General features: G+C 43.2%; 1 protein-coding gene and 1 long non-coding RNA gene across 4 annotated transcripts in view; one reads left to right on the forward strand and one right to left on the reverse strand.

The window, feature by feature from the left end:
- The first annotated feature begins 7,535 nt into the window (after window positions 1-7,535).
- LOC117401364 (single-pass membrane and coiled-coil domain-containing protein 3-like) lies at window positions 7,536-20,529 on the forward strand. 3 transcript variants are annotated; one of them, XM_059013848.1, is made up of 3 exons: window positions 7,539-7,695; window positions 15,839-15,886; window positions 17,724-19,268. In XM_059013848.1, exon 3 carries the CDS (start codon window positions 17,746-17,748, stop codon window positions 18,418-18,420), a length of 675 nt encoding a protein of 224 aa, XP_058869831.1. In that variant the 5' UTR covers window positions 7,539-7,695; window positions 15,839-15,886; window positions 17,724-17,745; the 3' UTR covers window positions 18,421-19,268. The 3 variants fall into 3 exon arrangements, with proteins under 3 accessions (XP_033857869.1, XP_058869831.1, XP_058869830.1); XM_034001978.2 differs by lacking the exons at window positions 15,839-15,886; window positions 17,724-19,268 and adding an exon at window positions 19,281-20,529 and having other exon boundaries at window positions 7,536-7,695; XM_059013847.1 differs by lacking the exon at window positions 15,839-15,886.
- Window positions 20,109-21,593, reverse strand: part of LOC131721022 (uncharacterized) — a 33,395-nt gene continuing 31,910 nt past the window's right edge. Inside the window, exon 3 of the long non-coding RNA XR_009319819.1 lies at window positions 20,109-20,185. This is a non-coding gene — a long non-coding RNA (uncharacterized LOC131721022). The remainder of the gene's footprint in view (window positions 20,186-21,593) is intronic.

Below are 21,593 nucleotides of genomic sequence, written 5' to 3' on the forward strand. Positions count from 1 at the left end.
CCTCCTCTTGGTGCGTCCGCCAGTCGGGGAAGTCCATTGGCAGCACCGCTCGACAGATGGGCTCACCTGACCCCCGTAGCCCGGCCTCCCTCTGATCGTAACGGCCGCAGTACCGGCATCCATCGTCCGTGCAGGGCCTCCAGGACAGGGCGTCTGCGTTCCGGTGCTGCTCGCCCGGCCGGTGCTGAATGGTGTACTGGAAGGCCTGCAGCTGCTCTATCCACCTGGCCACCTGACCCTCCGGCTCCCGAAAAGACATCAGCCACCGCAGGGCGGCGTGGTCCGTACGGATGGTAAAGGGGAGACCACACAAGTAGTGCTTAAAGTGCCGCACCGACTCCACGACCGCCAGCAGCTCCTTCCGGGTCACGCAGTAGTTGCGCTCAACCTTGTCCAGTGTCCTGCTAAAGTAGCTGATGACTGCCTCTCCTTCGGTGGTCTGCTGGGCCAAGACTGTGCCGATCCCCTCGTCGCTGGCGTCGGTGTCCAGAATGAAGGGCCACTGCGGATCTGGGGCAGCCAACACAGGTGCACGGCAGAGGACTCCCTTTAGCGCATCAAAAGCCTCCTGTTTCTCCCGGGACCACGAAAAGGCCACGTTCTTGCGGGTCAGGTGGTTAAGTGGGGCGGCGATGGTGGCAAAGTGGGGCACAAAGCGGCGGTAGTAAGAGGCGAGTCCCAAGAATGCCCTCAACTGCCTCAGGTTGGTGGGCTGGGGCCAATCCCTAACGGCCTCAATCTTATCCGCCTCGGTGGTGATCCCATTCTCGCTCACCCGGTGGCCCAGGAAGGATACCTCCCTCCGCAGCAGGTGGCACTTCTCCGGGTGGAACTTCAGCCCAGCCTCGGTCACCTTCCCCAGGGAGTCGACAGTGAAAATAAATGTTTGTAGTCATTTTTCTTTTACCCTACCCTGCCCTGTCTTTTCCCTGCCCCTCTTTTGCGCAAAACCTGCACTCCACTTCCTCTCCACACACGTGTACCACCATGCAACCCCGGCACGCACACACCACCATGCAACCCCTGCACACATACACCACCATTAGACCCCTGCACACACACACCACCATGCAACCCCTGCATGCATACACCCACCATGCAACCCCGGCACGCACACACCACCATGCAACCCCTACATGCACACACCACCATGCAACCCCTACATGCACACACCAATATGCAACCCCTGCATGCACACCACCATGCAACCCCTGCACGCACACACTACCATGCAACCCCTACACGCACACACCACCATGCAACCCCTGCACGCACACACCACCATGCAACCCCTACATGCACACACCACCATGCAACCCCTGCACGCAGACACCACCATGCAACCCCTACATGCACACACTACCATGCAACCCCTACATGCACACACCACTATGCAACCCCTACACGCACACACCACCATGCAAACCCTGCACGCAGACACCACCATGCAACCCCTACACAGACACCACCATGCAACCCCTGCACGCAGACACCACCATGCAACCCCTACATGCACACACTACCATGCAACCCCTACACGCACACACCACCATGCAACCCCTACACAGACACCACCATGCAACCCCTGCATGCACACACTACCATGCAACCCCTAAACGCACACACCACCATGCAATCCCTACACAGACACCACCATGCAACCCCTACATACACACACCACCATGCAACCCCTGCACGCACACACCAACATGCAACCCCTGCACGCACACAGCACCATGCAACCTCTACATGCACACACCACCGTGCAATCCCTGCACGCAGACACCACCATGCAACCCCTGCACGCACACACCACCATGCAACCCCTACACACACACATACCACCATGCAATCCCTGCACGCACACACCACCATGCAACCCCTACATGCACACACTACCATGCAACCCCTACACGCACACACCACCATGCAACCCTTACACAGACACCACCATGCAACCCCTACATGCACACACCACCATGCAACCCCCGCACGCACACACCACCATGCAACCCCTACATGCACACACCAATATGCAAACCCTGCATGCACACCACCAGGCAACCACTGCACGCACACATTACCATGCAACCCCTGCACGCACACACCACCATGAAACCCCTGCATGCACACACCACCATGCAACCCCTACATGCACACACTACCATGCAATCCCTGCACGCAGACACCACCATGCAACCCCTACATGCACACACCACCATGCAACCCCTGCACACACACACCACCATGCAACCCCTGCACGCACACACCACCATGCAATCCCTGCACGCAGACACCACCATGCAACCCCTACATGCACACACTACCATGCAATCCCTGCACGCAGACAACACCATGCAACCCCTACGTGCACACATTACCATGCAACCCCTACATGCACACACCACCATGCAATCCCTGCACGCAGACAACACCATGCAACCCTGTCACAAAGACGGCCAGAGTGGGTGGCGTCAGACCGGAAGCAGGAAGGAATACACAGAGAGATGTGGTTTGGTATAAGCTGGGCGCGTGATCGCGCTCAGCATTTAATAAACAGAAAATAAAAGGTTTGAAACACAAAAACACGGGACACGGCACTATACGCCAAAATAAAGAGACACACAAAACAGACTAAACAGTGAACAGACAAACGGACAAACACGGTGAGTGAAAACACTAATTACTTTACTTTACTTTTGACTTTCTTTTCTCCTTCTCTCTCTCCCGTTCTCCACTCACCGAACACCAACCCCGACTGAGTGAAACTGTGCATCTATATATACTGTTGTGCTGGGATTCAATTACTAATTAATTACTCACTTGAATCCCAGCACGTGAATTCATTACGTGCAACCCCGTGCCACACATTATACACATTTTATCTGCACGTGAAGTGATGTGCCATCCTCGTGCCTAAATATAATTATACACTTTAAACACACGTGAAACACAGACCCGTTTATATCCCGTGTACCAATCTATACACCAACATTAACATACGCACGCATATACACAACACAGAACACACAAATGCACACAGGGGCGGGGCACTTTGCCACAAACCCCTACGTGCACACATTACCATGCAACCCCTACATGCACACACCACCATGCAACCACTACACAGACACCACCATGCAACCCCTACATGCACACACTACCATGCAACCCCTACATGCACACACTACTATGCAACCCCTACATGCACACACCACCAAGCAATTCCGGCACGCAGACACCACCATGCAACCCCTGCACGTACACACTACCATGCAACCCCTACATGCACACACCACCATGCAACCCCTACATGCACACACCAATATGCAACCCCTGCACGCACACACCACCATGCAACCCCTGCACGCATACACCCACCGTAGCAATTCTTTGCAAAATATATTTTCGGGTATTCAGCCCCATTCATGTCTATGGCAGTGTTAAAAAACACATTTTCAATCATATCTCTCGAACCAGAGCACCTACAACCGCCATTCGAAGGGTTCTAGACCAGCCTGAATGTAACATGCCCAGTTTTGTAGCAATTCTTTGCAAAAAATATTTTCAGGGCGTTCATCCTCATTCATGTCAATGGCAGGGTTGAAAAACACATTTCAGGCATATCTCTCGAACCAGAGCACCCACAACCACCATTCGAAGTGATATAGACTCAGGGGAGCACCCCAAACCACCCCCTAAAACGGTGTGGTGGTTCACCCAAAAACTCATGTCATGACGAAAAATTCACTTCGCCAAGCCGTCCTGGCATCTGAACCATGCAAATGGTGACTCCTTGTGTGGGGCCTCATGGGGTCCCGCTGCAAAAAAAATCAAGTTCCTAACCCCCAAATAACCCGAGATACGCCCTGTCAGAAATGTCCAAAAACTACCCTTTTCGGGGGCATATCTCCATGACCCTGGGGCCTAGAAAGCGGGTTGAACTTCCTTGGGTCCTGTCTGGGGCCCTCTTTCACAGGGAGCCACCCGTTTTCAAATGCTACATTTTCAACAATTTTACACATTTTCAGCATGATGGCATGTCAGGGTTGCATTTCCAATAGCTTTTGAGCTCCAGGTTGGCAAAAAAAGTCTAAACTGGTGTCCTTTCTAGCTGGGGACACATCGCTTGGAGGGATCGACAGAGGTCCCGAGGTGGACCTCCGTACCGATTTTCAAGTCTTGGGGACCTCCGGAACCCGAGATATCGCACCCTGAAAAATGTCTATGGGAAATCCCATAATAAAACCCCTTTGGGGCAACGCCCACCATCTGGCGGTGTGGTGGCGTATGAACCCGTGGCCGATGACTTTCTTTAGCTAAGACTCTTGTGCCCTTCTGAGTTTGTTGGCCCAGGGGTCGTGGAGATACGGGTACAATAAGAGACCACCCCCTTCCCTATGGCAAATCCCATTATAAAAACATCATCGTGGTAAGGCTCAGCCAATGGCGGGTCGTGGGTCGTACGAACTCGAAGGACCCCATTTTCTTTAGCTAATACTGTTGTGCATCTAAAGAGATTACTAGCGAGTTTGTTGGCCCAGGATTTGTGGACTCATGGGGTACGACAGGGGGACACCCCCCCTTCCCACCACGATTTCCTAAAGCAAAACACATACAAAAAATGTCCATTATATATAAGACCTGAAATGTGCACATTTTGTAGTGTATTTATGCAACAGAAGCACAAATTTAAGTCCATTTCAAGTGTTTTGTGATCACAGTATCAGCTTGAGTGTATCGGAGCATAGTTTTGCACCAAAAGCGAGCAGAGGCGAAAAAAAGCACTATATACCCTATTCTTTAAAATATCACTTTGCAGTGCAAATTTGAGGAACGCAACCACTTAGCAACTTGCAAATTGGTACTGCAATTTAAAGGCCTGTAGTGTCAGACTAGTAGTCCCTAACTGATTCAAGTGTTTTTGGAATGATTCTTGCAAAGATTTATAAGAAAAAAGAGAGATTGACAAACAGCATTTTGCTCTACATGCAGAAACGGGCAACTACAAGAGGGTGTCAAACAAGCTGTGAATGTCCTAGGAGGCTATAGAGTACCTCTGGGGATGAATCCAGATGCTCGCAGTACCTGTTCTTAGATGTCAGAAACCACTGTATCGCTGTATAACTGTATACCCTATAAATATCACTTTTTATTGTGTATTTGAGGAACACAACCAATTACAAACTTCATTTGAATTGCTGTGCTATCAGAATATCAGTGTATAACTTTGCTGGGTATTGCAGTGTATGCTGGGTATCAAAAGGCCTTCACTTTTACAAAAGGCCGTCAAAACAATCACATCCCAAAAGTAGACAATTCTAAATCTAAAACAAAATGGCCAAAATGGTTTAATAGATAAATTTAAAAAAATATTCAGTGAAAAAAGGCACTTTACAGAGCATTTAAAAGGGACCAAAAACAAAGTACACAGAAAGAGTACTTGGGACTGCAAACACAAGTCAAGGAAGTTAGAAAGGCCAAGAGAGATAGAAATCAATATTGCTAAGAGGGCTAAAACCAATTCCAAAATATTTTTACAATATTATAACAATATTATAAGAGAACATTCAAAGAGGAGGTTAAATGTCTCAGAGACACAAATGGCAAAATCATAGATGAAGAAAAAAAATAGCAAATATATTAAATGATTACTTTTCATAGGTTTTTACAAAGGAGGACACAGACAACATGTCGACCTGTTCCTATCCAATTTTAAATAACTTTAGCATAACAGAGGCAGAAGTGTTAAAGGGACTAGGAGCTCCTAAAATAAACAAATCCCCTGGGCCAGATGAGATCCTCCCAATAGTACTCAAAGAAATGAAAGAAGTTATTTACAAACCGCTAACCAAGATCATGCAACAGTCTCTTGACACGGGTTGTTCCGACAGACTGGAAAATAGCAAACGTAATACCGATCCACAAAAAGGGAGACAAAACCGAACCAGGTAACTAAAGACCAATAAGCCTGACTTCTATTATATGTAAACTTGTGGAAACTATAATAAGATCCAAAATGGAAAATTACCTATATGGTAACAATATCATGGGAGACAGCCAGCATGGTTTTAGGAAAGGGAGATCGTGTCTAACTAACCTACTTGACTTTTTTGAGGATGCAACATTGAAAATAGATAATTGCAAAGCATATAACATGGTTTATTTAGATTTCCAGAAAGCTTTTGACAAAGTCCCGCATAAAAGATTAATTCTCAAACTGAACGCAGTAGGGATTCAAGGAAATGCATGCACATGGATTAGGGAGTGGTTGACAGGTAGAAAACAGATAGTACTGATTAGAGAAGAAACCTCAAAATGGAGTGAGGTAACCAGTGGTGTACCACAGGGATCAGTGTTAGGTCCTCTGCTATTCCTAATCTACATTAATGATTTAGATTCTGGTATAGTAAGCAAACTCGTTAAATTGGCAGACGACACAAAAATAGGAGGAGCGGCAAACACTGCTGAAGCAGCAAAGGTCATTCAAAATGATCTAGACAGCATTCAGAACGTGTGACGACATATTCATGTGACAGAAATGGACCAATCAAAATGCGAGACCGTTATGCAGTTCCATCCCAAAAACCAGGCCTGTGTCATACCTCCGCACAGATCATTTCATGAATAGCAGTACAGACAACTTCTGTTCGTTATAAACTAAATGTGATTAACTACGACACTCAGCAAGTACTTTTATGACAGACCCCTGGGACCCTTGTATCTCCCACATACATTGCATTTTTACCTGACCCTGCTGCTTCACTTGCTTTTATTTTTGTCTCATTGAAATTGCCTGGCAGGGAGATCTCCCAGCGCTGTTAATAAATTGGTTTTGCTTACTGAACTCCTTGGCACTGGTCTTTGGAATTCTTGCAATTAGATTTGATATCCAATGCAGGAAAAAATGTGTAATGTTTCAATGGTAGTGTTTTTTTATTCTTTCTAGTTTCAAACATAATGAGCTGATTGTTTTTAAAATGTGTATTCAGTTATGTATCAATGACTATTAAGCCTTAATTGGAAATATCAAAATGTATTTGACAGGAAGACAAAGGAGCCTACACTTCTTGTCTGCTAAGATAGTGTGTAAAGGGAATACTGAAGGGAAACGTCTTAAGTGAGAGATGGACTTCGATTTTTGGATTCATTGAACATGTAAAGTATGAAACTATTTGTTAAACCATTTGACTGTTTGAAGTGTTAAAGTGAATTTGTGGTTTTGGTGTTCATTAGTTGTTTTGAAATGGTAACATGACATGTTTTTTTGTGTTTGCCATTATGTGTTAACCCTCTGAACAACATGGCTTTATTGCATCATTAAACACATTGTACTGCAGGATCATTGTAGGAGGAGTGGGCAGGAAATGGGGGATTGTGCAAAGCTTTCTTCAGAAGGAGGCTCATGCTCAGATTCCAGGAAAGGGGGAGTGAACCTGGACCTGTTCCAGTTCAGCACCCTGTGTGTACTGTACTTTTCCATCACCGATTTCTGATTACTGCAGAAAGAGGAAGCAGGAAATGGGGCACTGTACCAGCAGGAGGAGGAGGGGACCGTGACTCAGATTCCAGGAAAGGAGAGTGAACCTGGACCAGCACAGCTCACTGTGTATAAGAGCAGTGGATCACCCGAGCCTGACCCACAGTCAGCCTGACGCCGAGACGACAACCGACACACATCCAACAGAGAACCAGGTGAGCTGTGTTCATTTAAAGACAGGGTGGCAGGAATTGTTAGACTGACAAACTGAATCGGTCAGTCTTATGTTTGTGTAGTTTTTTTTATTCCCAACACAAGTTGTGCCTCATTTACTGAACAGTGATAAAATGCTAGAATGACTTGCTGGTATAGGAAAGACACATTACTTTTTTTTCTTTTTTTTGAATGCACATGTATGTGCTTCCACACTGCAAACTGCTCTATGTTGTGGAAAGTAAGGGTTAGTATAAGTGAACAATCTTGCACTTTTATTCAAAGTTTCCAAAAATCAGCAGAACATGTGCGTAGACCCCCCACAACGATACTGGTTAAGGGTAGATTCGGGTGGCGGCGCTCAAAACAACAAAGTCAAGAAAAAGAAGAAGAAGAAAAAAAAACCTCTTAAAGTTTCGGAGTTTTTCTTTTTATTCTAATGATTCGGAATGGGGGTAAAAATAAAACAAACATGTTTCAACCTCAATCCTGGTCCTGGATTCCCCGTGTCTGCTGGTTTTTGGTCCATCCAAGCTCTTAACTACTGAATTGAACCCTTAATTGATCTCATTTTGCCTTTCTCAGTGGTTTTCCTCCCTTAAACAGGCAGAGGTAGTTCAGATAAGCGTTCAACTAAGTTACTGATAACTCAGCTGGAACGAAAGCCAGCAGACACAGGGGTAACTCCAGGACCAGGATTGAAAACCACTTTTTTAAGGGGCACCTATTAACTATTAACAAATGAGTAGATATTACATTAATAAACATTACTTACTGGTCTGTTAATAGTTAACAGTTATTAGACCATTGATTACTTGATTTATAGTAAATCTTCTCACAGTTAATACATGGCTTAGTAAATTATCTGCTATAATGTAAAGTTATGGAGTAAATGTTGTAGTAGCACTTACCTATTAACACACATAGTAGTAAACATAGTAATAAAACAATATATGCTATTCTATTAATAATCGGTGGCATACCAATTTGTTAAGTCATATCTTGTAACATTTCTCACAGTTAATAAATCAGTTACTGAATTAACTTGTTACAATGTAAAGTTATGGTCTAAAAGGTGTGGTGGCACCTATTCATGATAAATAATCAAAGAGTAAACCTAAAAATCAGCATTTTCTTCTTCTGTTAAAAGTTACTTAAGTGATATTAAAAGGGTTCGTTCAGAGACCTATTGTCTATTTCCACAGTCAATACCTTAATTACTAAGATGTTAAATTATGGACGAAATCAAAGTTTTGACACCCCCTGTAATCACACACAAGAAACCTGGTACTGCAGGTGTTTTTCTTTTCATTTTGTTAGAGGATTATTGCTTCTATCACAGAGGGAACCCAACATCAATACTGGGATTATAATTTGGGATTAGCAGGTGTGTGAAAGTTTTTATTTGGTCAGGTTTAAATGTCATGTGTAAAATAGCGGGTTATGAGAAACAGCAGGGAGGGGGTTAAAACCTCCCTGCGAGAGAATGTACTTTTGTTTGGTTGTTTGCTTTATTGTTTCATTTCATTTGTTTAATTGTTTTATTGTTAATTATCATCCGCACCTGGGCGTTATTGGAAATTAAGCCCAGGTGCGGGGGTTTAAAAAGAGAGCAAGCAGTCTGCTCGAGGCTGCTGAATGGAAGGAGGCAGAAAGGAGTGCTCTGCTTCCTGGCAGTCCCGAGAAAAGGTACAGTGCAAACCTGTGTGGTTGAGTTTTGTTGGAACAGGGAAACGGCTTAGCCGTCCTGTAATAGTTAGGTTCCTGCGTGTGTAGTTAATGCTCAGAAGAGCTAGGTGTTTATTTTGTGTACTTTGTTTTATTTACTTTTGTGATTATTAAAAAATAGCGCGTGAGCGCTGGAAAAAAAAATCCATTTCTCGTGTCTGGGTCACATTCTTAAAGGGGCAACGAACCCGAGTGAGGGTGATCCGTTTTACATTTGGTGGCAGAGAGTGTGGGCGCCCCTAAGACCCAGAAAATGGATTTACTACAGCTGATCGAGCAGATCACCAAGAATGCCGTTGCTCAGGGAGAGCAACTTGAGAGATGGGGGAGAGAGATGGGGTTGGCTCCAGTGAAAAGGAGGGAGCCAACAGAATTGGAGCGGTTACTCCTGGAATGGGAGCAGGCTAGCGTAGCTCCACAGTCTCCTGAGCCCAGAAGGGAGGAGCTGCCGCTTCCAGAGCCCAGAGGGGAGGAGCTGCCGTTGCCAGAGCCCAGAGGGGAGGAGCTGCCGTTGCCAGAGCCCAGAGGGGAGGAGCCGCCGCTTCCGGAGCCCAGAGGGGAGGAGCCGCCGCTTCCGGAGCCCAGAGGGGAGGAGCCGCCGCTTCCGGAGCCCAGAGGGGAGGAGCCGCCGCTTCCGGAGCCCAGAGGGGAGGAGCCGCCGCTTCCGGAGCCCAGAGGGGAGGAGCCGCCGCTTCCGGAGCCCAGAGGGGAGGAGCCGCCGCTTCCGGAGCCCAGGGGGGAGGAGCCGCCGCTTCCGGAGCCCAGGGGGGAGGAGCCGCCGCTTCCGGAGCCCAGAGGGGAGGAGCCGCCGCTTCCGGAGCCCAGGGGGGAGGTGGAAAGTATACCTCCACCACAGCCCCGACCACCGCCCCTACGGTCCAGTCCGGCACCGCTGCGTCCAGTCCCTCACCCCTTGCTCCAGGACACCCGGACGGTCTTCCCGGACCTTCCTGCGCTGGACCTTGAGCCCAGGAGTGTGCAGCACTGGCCACAGCTTTTCCCCTGGTTCCCTGCTCCGCTCTTCCCGAGCACCCAGACGTCGCTGGGCTGCTGCCAGACGTCGCTGTCGCTCCCCCTGTTCGCTGCTTCGCTTCCCCTGGGTGATCGGACATCACTGCGCCGGTTCCCAGGGGAAGATCTCTGCCCACTGCTGCATCCTCCAGTGCCACGGTCTACGCTCCGGTCGCCCCTGTCGATCCGTTGGGTCCCCTTGTCGCCGGTGCGCGGTCCTTACCTGGCTGAGCCGGGATGTGGACCGATCCACCCTCAAGCCTGCCCGTGGAAGAGGGCAAGAAAGGACATTTATGGACTTGAGGGTGGGTGGTTATGTTTTAGGGGAGGAGGTGGCCGTCTCGTGGCCTGTGTCTTGTAAAGACAAGGGGGGGGATGTGTAAAATAGCGGGTTATGAGAAACAGCAGGGAGGGGGTTAAAACCTCCCTGCGAGAGAATGTACTTTTGTTTGGTTGTTTGCTTTATTGTTTCATTTAATTTGTTTAATTGTTTTATTGTTAATTATCATCCGCACCTGGGCGTTATTGGAAATTAAGCCCAGGTGCGGGGGTTTAAAAAGAGAGCAAGCAGTCTGCTCGAGGCTGCTGAATGGAAGGAGGCAGAAAGGAGTGCTCTGCTTCCTGGCAGTCCCGAGAAAAGGTACAGTGCAAACCTGTGTGGTTGAGTTTTGTTGGAACAGGGAAACGGCTTAGCCGTCCTGTAATAGTTAGGTTCCTGCATGTGTAGTTAATGCTCAGAAGAGCTAGGTGTTTATTTTGTGTACTTTGTTTTATTTACTTTTGTGATTATTAAAAAATAGCGCGTGAGCGCTGGAAAAAAAATCAATTTCTCGTGTCTGGGTCACATTCTTAAAGGGGCAACGAACCCGAGTGAGGGTGATCCGTTTTACACATGGTAAATATGCTGCATGAACTCAGACATGTACAGGCTTACCTTCAAACCCCAAAACTGACTCCCTTCGTCTTCATCAAATTGTCTTAGTTGTGTGTGCGGTTCACCCTTCAAAACGTTGTGCAGAGCTACAGGTCATGAAGAAAGGACATGTAACTACTTTAGTTCATAGTGAACAGGCCCCCTAAAATAAAGTGAACCCCCTTTTCATTAACTAACACGCTTGTAAGCACTTGAAGCAGAGGCGTAAAGACATTAATAGAGCCAGTCAACAAATATAAGTCCACTCTTTAAGAATCCTCATAAGTCTAAAGTGACTACCGAAGTACGAATAAGAAGATTAAATACAAATGCACAACAATATGGCAGTTTCACCCTCTCTTTATTACTCATTCAATACACATTCAACTGACAGTGTTGCTTTTGTTTTCTCTTTCAATACATGGTATAAGCTGCTCTTGCAAACAGAAGTAACAAACGTACCAAGAAGTAAGACTGCTCTTGAGTGATTGAGGCCAGACGGCCGAACCAGGAAAAAAAAACAAAAACAACTTGCAATGGATAATCAAATACTTTACGAGGTCATTTTTAAAATAAAATCCTGGAAGACCGCTCAGCTTCGAGTGGCCGAGTGACAGGGACGTTGAGGTTATGTTGTAATGTTGTTTTTATAATAGATCGTATTATATTGCTTGATAAACCCTTTGAGTTTTCTTGGATAATGGTGTCTTCTAAATGTAATAATAATAATAATAATAATAATAATAATAATAATAATAATAATAATAACTCCAATGCAGCCGCTTATTAGCTACATTAGAGAACTCGAGCTAGTATTTATTTTTAGTTGCGTTTCGGACATCAGCATCTCAGTACTGCTTCCTTCACAGACACCTCAAAACCTATGCATTTGGACCTTGTCTCACGCTCTCACGCCCAGACACGAAAATCTCACGCAATTTGCAAATGAAATACTTTTTCTCCTAATTTTCTCCATCCAAAAGTGTTGTGTATGTATAAAACGAATTGGCTGCAATTATGCCATTTATACTATCTAAACTAATGAGATTTCAATTGGTTAAGGTAAATAATGCCTGAAACAACAGCCAATAGAATTACAGCCAATAGAATTACTTACCACACCTTGTACCTACCTCCCTAATGGTAGCTTCTGTAGCAGTGAAGCAGTGCTTCAGAAAAATGTCGGGAAAGAGGAAATTCAAGGGAACTGACAAGACAAAAAACAAAGTTCTGCCCTGATTGGACTTCTTCTGTGCCAGAGTTTTTATTTTCAATTTTTAAATTATTTTGTGAATTGTAATGACCCTGAGGCAGATTCATAAATAACTTCAATAGTGTTATTTGATATAAGGTTATCTATTGTCATCTTGTGGATCTCTTTGTATTGACAGCTGCAGAACGTGATATATAAAGCCCTTAATAAATTAGTTATTTCAATACGCAGGTTGCCCTCATCATCAAGAAAACAAAAAAAAAATCTCAGACATCGCACTTTGCTGACCTTGAGATCTCTGCCTTCATAATTGAAAATACATGCTCTGTAAGTCTTATATAAGATTAAATACATACAAACTGTACACTAGCTCTGTAGCAACAACTTGGGTATCTGTTTCATTGAGGTTGCTGAAGACGTTTCATATGGGGATCGTGAGAGTGAACATTCATGGAACTGAATCTGCCATGGACTTGTCCCTGTAATCCTGTGTGGAAACCAAAGTTACTTAACCGGAGAATGATTAGGTCCAAGCAGGTAGAAGCAAGGTCCAGAAACCATGCAAAAAGAAAAAGGGAAAAATAATGGTTAGAATGTGTGTGTGTATGTATTATAAAATCCTAATGCTTTACCAGAACAGGATCCTGTTACAAAATCAGAACTCACTATTAACTCAGTCACTATTCAATGTTAAATACTTGTTGCCCCTCACCTTAATTCATCACCTGAGATACTAACTGGGGATGATCTTGTGGTTAGTACGCAGATCCATACTAAACTAGTAGGCAGGTTAAATACCAATTGCAACGAACAAAGCAGCAGAAGATAGTCTCCAGCTGTGAACTAAAAATGTTCTCAGTTGCAACAAACCCACTTTAACTGCTATTGCCCTCTAGAGCAGGTATGTAAAACCTGGAGGGCCGCAGTGTCTTCTGGTTTTTGTTCCAGCCATATCTTTAGTGACTTAATTGGTCTAATTATGTAATTAGTGTGATAGATTTAAATCTCCCTGGTGGAAGAGAGTTGAAACAGCTGGGTTCAGATAGGCAGAAGCAGGGAAAAAAAGAAACTTAGTCAAACACAACCACCACAAATCCAGACATCCAACAAATTTGAGCCACTTCAACATTTAGATGACCAAAACCAACATTAAGAGAATGAAAGAAACAACATCCAGGACCCTATAAACAGTGCTGGCCAGGAAGCAAAAAGAAGGGAGGCCATGATTGTTGGGGACTCCATATTGAGAAACACAGCAAGTTCAGTTCGCAGTTTAGACCCCCTTACTACAACAGTGTGCTGCCTTCCAGGAGCCTCTGTCAAGCACATCACTGAGAATGTCTCCAGACGTGATTGAAGTTGTGGGATTTGGTTGGTTGTGGGCACCAAAAGCACACCAATTTGCTCCCAACCCTGTAAGCAACTGTTTTAATTCTACACGGCTGCATTTCCGTAACTCCACTGAAACTCGTAGCCTACTAGTGCTCAAATTTGTTGGTACCCTTACAGCTCATTGAAATAATGCTTCATTCCTCCTGAAAAGTGATGAAATTAAAAGCTATTTTATCATGTATACTTGCATGCCTTTGGTATGTCATAGAATAAAGCAAAGAAGCTGTGAAAAGAGATGAATTATTGCTTATTCTACAAAGATATTCTAAAATGGCCTGGACACATTTGTTGGTACCCCTTAGAAAAGATAATAAATAATTGGATTATAGTGATATTTCAAACTAATTAGTTTCTTTAATTAGTATCAAACATGTCTCCAATCTTGTAATCAGTCATTCAGCCTATTTAAATGGAGAAAAATAGTCACTGTGCTGTTTGGTATCATTGTGTGCACCACACTGAACATGGACCAGAGAAAGCAAGGGAGAGAGTTGTCTGAGGAGATCAGAAAGAAAATAATAGACAAGCATGGTAAAGGTAAAGGCTACAAGACCATCTCCAAGCAGCTTGATGTTCCTGTGACAACAGTTGCAAATATTATTAAGAAGTTTAAGGTCCATGGAACTGTAGCCAACCTCCCTGGGCGCGGCCGCAAGAGGAAAATCGACCCCAGATTGAACAGAAGGATAGTGTGAATGGTAGAAAAAGAACCAAGGATAACTGCCAAAGAGATACAAGCTGAACTCCAAGGTGAAGGTACGTCAGTTTCTGATCGCACCATCCGTCGCTTTTTGAGCGAAAGTGGGCTCCATGGAAGAAGGAGGACTCCACTTTTGAAAGAAAAACATAAAAAAGCCAGTCTGGAATTTGCTAAAATGCATATTGACAAGCCACAATCCTTCTGGGAGAATGTCCTTTGGACAGATTAGTCAAAACTGGAGCTTTTTGATAAGTCACATCAGCTCTATGTTCACAGACGAAAAAATGAAGCTTTCAAAGAAAAGAACACCATACCTACAGTGAAACATGGAGGAGGCTCGGTTATGTTTTGGGGCTGCTTTGCTGCGCCTGGCACAGGATGCCTTGAATCTGTGCAGGGCACAATGAAATCTCAAGACTATCAAGGCATTCTGGAGCGAAACGTACTGCCCAGTGTCAGAAAGCTCTGTCTCAGTCGCAGGTCATGGGTCCTCCAACAGGATAATGACCCAAAACACACAGCTAAAAGCACCCAAGAATGGATAAGAACAAAACATTGGACTATTCTGAAGTGGCCTTCTATGAGTCCTGATCTGAATCCTATCGAACATCTATGGAAAGAGCTGAAACTTGCAGTCTGGAGAAGGCACCCATCAAACCTGAGACAGCTGGAGCAGTTTGCTTAGGAAGAGTGGGCCAAACTACCTGTTAACAGGTGCAGAAGTCTCATTTAGAGCTACAGAAAACGTTTGATTGCAGTGATTGCCTCTAAAGGTTGTGCAACAAAATATTAGGTTAGTGGTCCCATCATTTTTGTCCATGCCATTTTCATTTGTTTTATTATTTACAATATTATGTTGAATAAAAAATCAAAAGCAAAGTCTGATTTCTATTAAATATGGAATAAACAATGGTGGATGCCAATTACTTTTGTCAGTTTCAAGTTATTTCAGAGAAAATTGTGCATTCTTCGTTTTTTGTGGAGGGGTACCAACAAATTTGAGCACGTCTGTATATGTATTTATATTTTAACAACAAATAACTAACACCTGTGACTCCATTGATGGCCCTTTTTTATTCACTTGCAACCGGTTCTGTGAAATTTGGCATAGTCAGCTTTCTTGTGTGGTCTGAGCCTGCATTCTGGCAATGGAGATTCCCTAAGACTCATCCTGTGCTATGGTTTCAGGGCAGTCGTGGCATTCAGAATTTGAGGTTTCAGTAGCAGCAAAGTTTGGTAAGTTACTTTATTAACACACCATGGGGATCTCTGCATGTGGGTAATTGTTTTTACTGTCACGTTCATTTAATTTCTGACATTATTTTAAACACAAATATTCAATGCTATTTTAAATAGCAACTATACGACTTTACATCCAAACAGATTACGTCAATAATCTATTTGAGGAGTTACATTTAACATTTGAATATGGAGGACCAGACAACAATTTTGGATTATAACTTGAGCAAAGGTTACAAGGCAATGACGAACGCTGTATTAAAATGATTACAGAAACGTAACATGATACATATTCTACAGTACCGTCTACCATCAGGTATTTGTAACGCAGCTTGCCATAATCAGGAGCGCAAACCCGGCTGTACAATGATTACCAAGTTCCGGAATTCAAAGTCGACTAACATCCGGTACCTGGCTCGAATGCAAGGTCAACATGCGATAATGTCATGAATTAGTACACTGTTTAATATATCTAATTGCAAAGCGTTGTTTAATTGTAAACAATAGGAATGCATTCAGAATATAAATATCTACATCGGGACCTGTTATTTGCTTTAAATTTGACTCCAGTCCAATATCTCCTTTAAAGAGCAACTATCGCAGTTTGTAGAAAATGTTGTTGTATGGCCTAATGTGTTGGTATGAATGCATAAGTAAAGCATCTGCTTTTATCCCTTTCCCTGTTAACATCCTGACAACTTATAATTTTTTTTTTTCTAACTCCATCATAAAATGTCTTTAATATGGCGGCTTATGGACAGCACTTTGGTGCAGCAGGATGTCACGTGGTCTCACGCAAGAAATACTTTATAAAACTACAAGAGGAGTGGTTTCGTCGTATCAGGAATTGCAAACCTCAAAATGTCAATCAAGTGACTCGAGTGGAACTCATCTGAAGAGTAATTAGCACACCAGCTAGTGGGAACTTATCATAACCATCTTAACAAGTCACATTTACTGACATATTTAACTACGTTTGTATTTCTGCGTACTTCAGTAAGCTTTTCAATCCGCAGTAACAAATTGAAAATTTAAGAAAGAGAGCATCCCTTTTCCATCCTATAGTGACACAGCTTAAGATACTGTAGAAAACAAAGTCACCTTACAGAAAATGGCACTATTTCGTTGGGTTTCTTCAGTTATTCATGAGTGTTTAACCAGGAAAAAAATGAACGTGTAGCATTTTGCTAAATTTAATATTGTTGCTTGTACCCTGTGCAGCAATAATAACAATAATAGTGTATTCCCTTTATTTTATTTTCAAATGTAACAGTATCTTCAAGCAAACAAAACCAGCTGCCTGCAAATGCAAAACTGGAAAATGCGTTCTGTGCAACATTATTAAATTGGATGCAGTATAATTTACCAAACATTTGGAAAATGTCTATAAAATCTAATTTCTAATTGAAATATATTATTTTCAAATTGTGTTTTAATTCAAAGCGTCTATTTTTTAACTAAACTCTACTATCTGTAACTTAACCTAATTAACTTTACAATAATTAAGTGTAAATACTGTACAACATCAAATAATTGGCGGTTCTCAAATAATCGCCTGTCTGCATTAAAAGCCGGGTCGGCTCGCAAATATTGTAAATAATTGCCTGGTCTCTATTAAACGCAATAAGTAATAATATAATGCGCGTGATACTGGATGTTTCCGTGATGTCAAACATCTGAAGTTGATCTGTATCATTTATTTCTGTAATAATATATCAAACAGTTTGTGTTCAATACGTTTACTTCTCCTTTAACCTATTAGTCTCTTCTTGCATTTAAATCAGTGCCGCCCTTGCACAATTTCCTAAATATATGTTTCTCTCTTCATTTCAAGAACTCAAAATAAACAAAGAAAAATGTCTTGGAGTGACGTCTTCTTCCCTGATAACCCTGCTAAAAGGGAGGAGGTCATCCGCAGAAACCAAGAGCTTCGGGAGTTGATGAAGAACAACTTCCGAGCCACTAACCAGCTCATTGAAATTCTTGACAAGCACCTGGGTTTGTCCTTTAGTCCGATATACCTGAACAACGACGCCACCATTAAGGAGAACTGCGAGGTGATGATACAACGCATGCATGAGATCCAGGCAGAAGTAAAGAAGATCGAGGAGAAGCTGAAGGAGAAGCTGGAACCTGACTTATATGAGAAACTGAAAACCCTGTCACCCAGCATCAAAGACTTGAAACAAATTCAATTAATACTCAGTGGATCATTGGGTGCCTTAAGTTTAGTGTCCGCCACTGTAGTTTGTTACCTAATCAAAAGTGGAAGGATACTTGTGAACGTAATATCCACATGTGCTAAAGCGTGTGCAGGGGCTTTTTTCAGTTTGGGCTTAGGGGTGCTGTTCATGGGCGTTGATATGATGATCCAAGCCATTTTGGGGGCAAAAGACAGAGATCAACTTGAACAGGCCCTGGAAGAGTATAAGAAAGCTTTGGATGAATTCAGGCCTGCTTCTGAAAAGTTCCAGGATAATATAACTTATGTCAAGATTAAAATTGAAATGATGCAAGAGGAAGGGAACTAACGGTCACCATCCTTAGGTTAGCTTTGAATTGTTGCGTATCTAGCTCTATTCATTAGTACTGGATCATCTACACTATCATGATTTTCAGTTACTCTGGTAATCCATGCCTGATATCTTTACATATGGATTAATAAGAAACTGATTAAGAAAGTGGTAATTCTTGATCAAACTGTTTTGAATGTTAAATGGTACTTCAGTGATTGTTTTCTTTCTATATTGCATTCAAGATTTTTCTGTTTTTCAACATTAAAGTTTACTAAAGATACTAATCAGTTGAGTTTTTTATTCATATAATCTGAATTTCAGTTGATCTATTCATCCATATGTCCTCCCTCCCTTCTTCCATGCTCTTCCTATCCCTGCTCTCAATCCTCTTCATTGTATATTTGAACATTTTTGTTAAAAAAGACTCAATCTTAACCTCAGCAGGGGCCATCCGTTGTTCATTGTGAACACCCCTTAAGCAGTATTAGAGCAATAGGCATCTGCTTTTGACTAGATTAAAACCTTTTGGTGTTGGAGTTTGTTATTGTGAAAGATCCCTGCAAATATCAACTCATGCACTCTCATCTTTTCCATGGATTCCCGCATTGTCTCATAACTAAAGTGGTACATTCTAGAATTTTGTAAATGATGAAATGTCAATGGGAAATACGTCACTGTTGAATACTTTTGTTCCACCATTAAACCTGTAGGATAGATGCAAAACTACCTGAAGCAAATAATGCATATCACAAACAAAAGCTTGTCTTGTTAAAGAGGTGTCAGCCGCAAAGGTGATGTGTAATATTCAACAGCCAATACAACACAAGTGCATTACTTTATTGTATAATTGCAGTGCATTTCCTCTTTACTAACAGAAACCACCAGGATGCTGTCGCTGTTCTTTGGAGATAAAAAAAAAGAAGAGGAGCTGATTCGCTCTGCCCAGCGCCTCCACCACTATCTCCACAAATACTACACCATCACCAACAAAGCCCTGGGAATCCTCAACACTCACCTAGATGAACAAATCTCCCCAGTCTCAGCGAAAGAAAGCGAAGGAATTGAGGAAAGCTGTGTCAGGGTGAGCCAAGTTATGTCTGAGATCTCCCACGTCGCCGAACGGAGGGACAGACATGTCCAAAAGAGTATCGAACCCGCCCTGTATGACAAGATTGCCTTCTCTGGGGTGTCACTGAAAGAGAAGGCTGCGGTGGTCAAGGCACTCAATGAGAGCACCTTGGGACTGTTGGGGAAAATCTGTGGTCCTCTGGTCGCTGTCCTACTGGCCAAAAGTGAGCTGGGGAATGTGGCACCTCCAGTGGAGCAGCTCAAGGGCCTTCCACTCTGCTCTCTTACCCTGGGCGACCTAGTACAGAGCAGCGACAAACTCACTAAGCTTCTGAGTACATCGGGGAGCCAGCGAATTAGTCTCGATGAAGCCATACAGTTGTTGGAAGAGACCCTCTCGGTTCTGAAACCACCTTGCGACGCCTATGATGACATTGTCAGTGAGGTTCAAGCCTATGTGACACTTGTAACTGAAAACATCTAGAGAAGGATTTTTTGGAGGATTTTTTTTGTTGTTGTTGATGTTCAAAGAGGGTAAAAGAAAAAGAAAAATAATATTATAAAATCAAACAGATCATGCTAAAAAGTAGGAGTGGGGAGGAGTAAGGAATGAAATAAATCACATGGGTGATGTCTCATTTTTGTTGTTGTGTTTTATTATTGCTCTGCTTGGTTCTCAGTAGTTTCTTTTGCCTTCGTTTTTGTGTTCATCCTAAAGAAAAGTACAAAAAAAAGAATTCAATAAATATTGTACACCCTCCTGCTTCACCCAGAAACTGAATATGACAATCAGTCTATTAGCACTGCTGGTTCGTCCACCCTTCATTGTGCATGGAACTGTGGGATACAGGGAGTCCCAGTGTTATGACAGTTGATCATTTGTAGATGAGCCCTTGCGCTTTGTTGAAAATTGTGTTGTAAGTGCGTTCTGTAAAATAAATAAATTCATTTCATTTTTTGGAGTTTTTTTGAAACCAACACCAACATAACACCCAGAACAAAGATTATCCATATTCTCCAGACATTCACTGGTAAATGTGAACGATTAACTTGTTACTTACTCAGACATCCTAAGACGTCAATCTCTGACACTAATCTAAGGAATCATTAAAGTGCTCAGCATATATCAGATACTGGCATTCTGCATTACGGGGCTGCTGGGAGAGAGAACCTAAAGAACAGTAGATTGCTATTTCGCCAAATATGACAACAACCCCCCCCCCCCCCCCTAGTGGCGTAACGGCTACATTTGTGATATTAAGAGTATAGTTGAAAAGTTTATAAATAACACCAATAGGCTGCAGGTGTTACAAAAAATATATAAATTTACTTAATCCGTGGTTAAATTTGACAAACCACGAAACACATCTCACTAATCCCCCCCCCCCCCTTTTATTTATGTATGTCCAATTATTTTAAGTTTTATTGTATTCTTTCATGTTCCTGTTATGTTTGTTTGTGTTCTTGGCATCGGAAAAATAAAAAGTAGAGCGTGTAATTAGAGACGATATCAAGATATGCTTTTTAATTAAAGTATGTATCATATGCCACACCTGGATGTGCCAGTATTATATAGGAAGCTGGACATTACATGTTGAATGTACCGGCAAGATTTCCAGCAATACATTGCCAAATGTAGATTAAAAAAATTGCTATCAATTATTGTCGGCAACTATGTGTAAACAGACTTTAACACCCCTAAACCAAACATAGCCACAGCCCCCGAGATCCTGCCCAGGGTTGAGACGATTCGACTAAAGATTACCCCTTTGTTAATTAATTCAACCACAGCAACAGAAGCAGCCGTTGTCACGATGCCCATTGTGGTAGTAAGAGCTGAGAAGCTATTTTAATCCTGTCAGAAACAGGCGTAGATATATTACGAAGCTTTTTGTACAACTCTGGGTCCAGTTTAAGTCTGGGTCCGGTCTAGTTCCTTTATAAATGGGAACACTTTAACAGAGTATTTATAGAGTGACAGTAGTAGCTGACCTCTACAAATGATTTAGTTTGATGTTATTAAGAAAAAAAGTGAATATAAACACCCAGCTAACCGATTTCGACCTGGCAACGTTGTGTGAGGTTGTAGTTTGGTTGTATTTTGCTTTTGACAAATATGA

Source organism: Acipenser ruthenus, chromosome 47, assembly GCF_902713425.1.
Source record: "Acipenser ruthenus chromosome 47, fAciRut3.2 maternal haplotype, whole genome shotgun sequence".
Classification (NCBI taxonomy): Eukaryota; Metazoa; Chordata; class Actinopteri; order Acipenseriformes; family Acipenseridae; genus Acipenser; species Acipenser ruthenus.